The sequence below is a fragment of the Gavialis gangeticus genome, unplaced genomic scaffold, assembly GCF_001723915.1.
Source record: "Gavialis gangeticus isolate Ggan-Ray unplaced genomic scaffold, GavGan_comp1, whole genome shotgun sequence".
NCBI classification, from domain to species: Eukaryota; Metazoa; Chordata; order Crocodylia; family Gavialidae; genus Gavialis; species Gavialis gangeticus.
Window position 1 is genome coordinate 20,772,332 of NW_017729006.1, and position 5,745 is coordinate 20,778,076.

Genomic DNA, 5,745 nt, shown 5'->3' on the forward strand with positions numbered 1-5,745 from the left:
AGGAGAACTATTACCTCCTTAGACCTGTTTGTGATGCACCTTCTAATGCATGATATAGTGTAGTTAGCTTTGCTTATCACTTCATCACATTGACAACTCACATTCATCTATGACTCCAAGATCCCTTTCTGCCACTGTGCTACTTAGAAGGTCATCTCCCAATCTGTATGTGTGTTGGTGATTCTTTCTCCTTAGGTGCAGTACTTTGCATGTATCTTTGTTAAATTGCATCCTGTTCTGTTCTGCCCACTTTTCCAACCTGTCCAAATCCATCTGAATCTGTTCTCTGCCCACCCTTGTATTTACTTTGCTCCATAATTTGGTGGCATCTGCAAATTTGGACAGAGTGCTCTCCACACCCTCATCCAAGTCACTGATGAAGATATTGAACAGCATTGGTCCAAGGACCGAACCTTGGGGGACCCCACTGCCCACATCTTTCCAGGTCAATACCAACCATCCACCACCACTCTCTGTATGCATCCTATAAGCCAACTTGCCACCCACCTGACCATGTAATCATCTACATCACAGCCGCTTAGTTTATTTATAAGAATGGGACGAGACACCGTATCAAAGGCCTTTTAAAATCCTTGTAGATGACATCTACCTCAACTCCTGCATCTAAGCATTTTGTGACCTGGTCATAAAAAGAAACAAGGTTAGTCAGGCAGGATCTACCAGCTATGAATCCATGCTGGTTGCACTTCAGCATTATTTTTCCTGCTGGATCCCACAAATATGATCCTTAATAATTTTTTCAAAGGTTTTCCCAAGGAGTGAGGTCAGACTAACCGGCCTATAGTTACCTAGATCCTCCTTTCCACTTTCTTGAAAATAGGGACCATATTGGCCCTTTTCCAGTTATCTGGGACCTGTCCTCAGCGCCACAAGTGCTCAGATAGTTTTGCCAGTGGTTCTGCTATGACACTGGCTAATTCCTTCAGCACCCTTGGATAAAGATCAGCTGGGCCTGCTGACTTAAACATGTCCAGCCCCTCCAAGTGTCCCTTCACTAGGTCAGCACTAACTGTTGGTGGGCTGGTGTCCCTCTTGTGCCTGTCTATAATCCAACTGGGAGATATGTCTTTATCCATGTTCCTCTTTTTTTGCACCCAGGCTTTCCTGGATTTTCCCTGTTCAACCCAGAGGGTTTCCTGGCCCCTCTGCCACCCTTTATGTGCAATGAGATTGTTTGCTTTTGTGCCCAAAGGATCATTCCCTTGAGGAACGACGACCTTTTCTGGAATAATCAGAATAATCCAATTTTTTACTTTGAAAACATTTATGAGCACCTATACACATGATGCACCTCTGCTCCAACATATGCTAACTAGCACATGGCAGAGCAGACTTGATTAATCGAGTCTGCTGTGCATCTGCTAGAGCATGCTAATTAGCATACTCCAGCAGCCCTTTGTCATGTGTATTCAGTAGACTGTATTCGATCCGGATTCAGATTCAGCCCAAATCAGGGACAGTGATTCAATTCATTGATTCAGATCACTGTCCTGATTCGATTCAGCTAAATCTGAATCTGAAGATTCAATGTTGATTCGGAGAATCAGCAATTCGGCCAGACACAGCTTTAAACATTTTATCTACATACCTCAAGGTACCAGGCATGGCTCATGAATGCTGCAATGCTGGGGTGGATTGAGCATCTCACAGGAGCACGGGAGGGCCCCCCATGTGCTCGGCAGCGAACTTGGAAGTGGACTGGAACTACTTCCGGTCCACTTCCTGGTCTGCCGGAGAACACACTAGGGGGCTCCCCCACACCCCTCCAGCTTGGCAATTGGCCATGGGGGGACCCCAGGTACCCCCCCAGACCCAGGAGGCTCCAGTCGCTAAGCCAGGGAGGTGCGGGGGGCTGGGCCTGTGCTCTCCCTGGCGGACCTGAAAGTGGACCGAAAGTGCTTTTGGTCCACTTCCAGGTCTGCAGCTGAGTGTGCTGGGGAGCCCCGCATGCTCCTGTGGGACTCATCATCTGCCCCACCATCACAGCGTTTACAAGGCGCCTGGTACCTTGAGGTATGTAGAAAAACCATTTAAATCTGTGTCTATGTCTGAATTGCTGAATCTTTCTGAATCTCTCCGCATTGATTCAGAGGGTTCTGATTAAAGGGTTTCCCGATTCAGTTAGGATTTGGAGATTTGGCTACTGAATCAGGCTGAATCTCTGCCAAATTGAATCAGCGACTGATTCACACAGCCCTAGTATTCAGCATCCCTGCATTTCAAAATGGTGGTGAGGGTGCTTTAAACAAAGCTCGTTGAACAAGCTTTAGCTAAAGTGCCCCTGCCACCACTTTGAAGCATGGGATGCTGAATACACATGACACTGAGGGTGCTTTAATCAGAGCAGCTCTGAGAGCCACTTTAATTAAAGCCCTGGCTCTCCCCCCTTCCTGGAGCACATGTATAAACACCCTACTTGTTTTGAAAGGCATATTCTCAAAAGGTATGTCTAATTCAATATATAAAATAATGAAATTTCTCTAATAATCTAAATGATTCACATTCTTGAATCACCTTCTGTATGAGGTTCACAAAATCCTTTACTGATTTCTATATGCAACTTTCCTGAAAAGAAATAAGTATTATATTTTTATGGAGAAAACAGAGGCACAGAGAGGTAGTACCACAGTTTTCAACTCTGTTCATCTAAACCAGGTCTAGGCATCTAAATAAATTAGATTAGATTAGATAGCTTAGTTAAAATATATGAGCTGTAAAATCACCCTTCAAAAATTAGGTACAAATGATCTTCCAAAATCAGTCAGTGTCAGAACCCAGAAAAAAATTAGGAATCTTGAATCCCAGTCCCTGATTTGTTCTTCCCAAACCCTACAATAAGTCAGTGAACATAGTATATAAATTGTCAAGATTTACTCATGCCTGAACTGAGACACATTGTGATCATACCGTTGAAACAAATGACCCTTTTCAGTCTTTGTTACCCTTACTCATCACCTCATATAAAAATAGGGCAGGGCAGGACCAGATCCTTCTCTTTATTTCTGTGAGGAACCTGGCACACCTTTGTGCATGATAAATAAGTAATAAATAATACAAAATAATAACAAATACAAATTTACTTTGCCTGGCCCAATTGACTTTGGTGAGTTTTGACTCAAACCCTGATTATTTATTTTGTTCACAGAGCCAAGTCCTGCACTAAGATAGTCTATGAAGACATTGGATTTAAGTGGAGCAGGGTTGCATCCATAAACTATACATTTCTTCTGGGGTTCAGTGTGCTGTCAGCTTTCAACAAATAAAAGCAAATAATAATAGACATTACACAGACTGTTTTCTGGGTTTAAATAAGATACAGTGTGACCCAGAGGAAATTTAGCCGAGATAACAGATTTCAAAGGGAAAAAAAGAAGGAACAATCTTAGTATCATGTGTGATGTGATTTAAGACCAAGGTACATTCACAGGTCTGCAACATCAGCTGTTTTTGATTGATGTTGTGCAAGGTAACAGCTTATTTAGCTTATCTTTGAATGCAGCATTTGAGACTTGGTTGCATAAGGCTCTCTTTATAGCCAGTGTTTCTCAATAATAATATTACCCAAGGGAGAAAACGTGTTTGAGAGCAAGTCATTCATGCTAGTTAGGGTGGAGTTTGCCGTTTCCGTTCTCCTTACCCAATGGTACCGTCAGCCAACCAGCCTCTGGCGCACACAGCGAAAGAACAGTCCAGTACAGCCCGCCTCAGTTCCTCTGCGGTGGCTAATCGAGCACCCAGGTCAGCACATGATTTCTGAGCTGCTGCTAGATCCAGACCCTGAGAGCTGTTCCTGGATCCAAGTGCAAACAACTTCCCTGCAGCACCAAAGACATACAACAACAATAAGATGTTTCACATCAAGGCTTTTTATTAAATATGTAGGCAGTAAATATATTGTGATGTGACAACTCATCCCATGAAAAAAGTGAAACCTTCTTTCTTTTAGGAGCGCAGCTAACTTCAACAGAACCCCTCATACCTGAAAATAGCAATCTGGGCCCTGATCCTCAAGGATATTTTGATGCCTAACTTCTATTTTGGCACCTAAACCAATAGTAAATTACTCTCTCCTTCCCCCACCCCCTGGTTTAGTTACTTCAGTCAACAACCAGTGAGGTGGGGCCATGCCATCACCCATTCCCAAACCATATGAATGGTATCTCTTGCTGCTTCATGCATAGACTTGAGTAACTCTTGGAGCAAGCAGGGGTATTACTCACTTGTGTGTTTTTATAGTCGGAGTCAGAATTCCTTAAGAGCAGTATTGGAAAATATGGCTAAGAATCAAGGTATCTTACAGTCACATGTATAAAAACAATCAAATGTATAAACAGTATCACAGAAGTGCAACTATCTCTTTCATATAATTTACCAATTCAGTTCCAGACCATAATATTGAAGTCCAGATTTCATGTACTTTATGGCAACCTAGACCTGAATTCCACAGCAAGGACCCATGGATTTCATATCATTTTAGATCTATAGACCATAAATTACACACCGCTTTCACATTAATGTTTTTAAAATGGAAGGCTTTATGGAATGAAATGTGACCATGACAAATAGAATCAGCACAGTATTTCCTGTGTTGTTTTTATTTCAATTTGATTTATTTTACTATGTACTTAAATTTTCGATGCATTGTAGATTAGATTTTAGTTCTGACAACGCACAACTGTATTTTGGAGGCAGACAGGTGACTGCTGGAGATTTTGGAAGCTGGCAGAGAGCTATTGAGGTTTTGGTAGCAAAGGCTGATCAAGAAATTATTGAGTTGTTTAGTAAGTATATTAAGTACTTCTGCAAAAAAAAAAGATAAGCCTTGAAATAGTTAAGAAAGATAACATTTAATTTATCATTGTTATGTTTGTATGTAATTTATCAGTCATAGCTCAGCCACTGGCGTGGATCTTTGAGAGCTCTTGGCGCACTGGTGAAGTGCCCAATGACTGGAAGAAGATCCATGTGGTGCCTATCTTCAAGAAAGGGAGGAAAGTAGATCCGGCTAACTACAGGCCCATCAGCCTGACCTCTATCCTGGGGAAGGTCGTGGAAAAGATTATCAAAGAGGCCATCCTTAACAGACTAGCTGAAGGCAATAACCTGAGGGATACCCAGCATGGGTTTGTTGCAGGTAGGTCTTGTTTGACCAATCTCATTTTCTTTTATGACCAGGTGACCTATCACCTGGACAAGGGGGAAGAGATTCACGTTGTATATCTTGACTTTAAAAAAGCCTTCAATCTGGTATCCCATGATCACCTCTTGGCTAAACTGGCTAACTGTGGCCTCGACCTCACCACGATCTGCTGGCTGGGGAATTGGCTCCGCGGTAGGACCCAGAGGGTGGTGGTCGACAGAGCCAATTGTCTTGGTGCGCTGTGATCAATGGGGTCCCACAAGGCTCTGTCCTAGGACCTATGCTATTTAACATCTTCATCAATGATGTGGACATTGGTGTCAGAAGTGGACTGGCCAAGTTTGCCAATGACACCAAACTCTGGGGTAAAGCATCCACACCTGAGGACAGGAGGGTGATCCGGGTGGATCTTGACAGGCTCATGAAATGGGCAGACAAGAACCTGATGGTGTTCAACACCGAAAAATGCAAGGTTCTCCACCTTGGGAGGAAAAACCTGCAGCATGCTTATAGGCTCGGCATGAAAGGGACTTGGGGGTCATCACTGACCCCAAGATGAACATGAGCCTTCAGTGTGATGCTGC

General features: G+C 43.1%; 1 protein-coding gene across 1 annotated transcript in view; it reads right to left on the reverse strand.

The window, feature by feature from the left end:
• Nucleotides 1-5,745, reverse strand: part of SUSD5 (sushi domain containing 5) — a 111,182-nt gene that overhangs the window by 75,034 nt on the left and 30,403 nt on the right. The window contains exon 2 of the mRNA XM_019508715.1: nucleotides 3,659-3,836. Within this exon, the coding sequence (XP_019364260.1) occupies nucleotides 3,659-3,836 (178 nt within the window). The remainder of the gene's footprint in view (nucleotides 1-3,658; nucleotides 3,837-5,745) is intronic.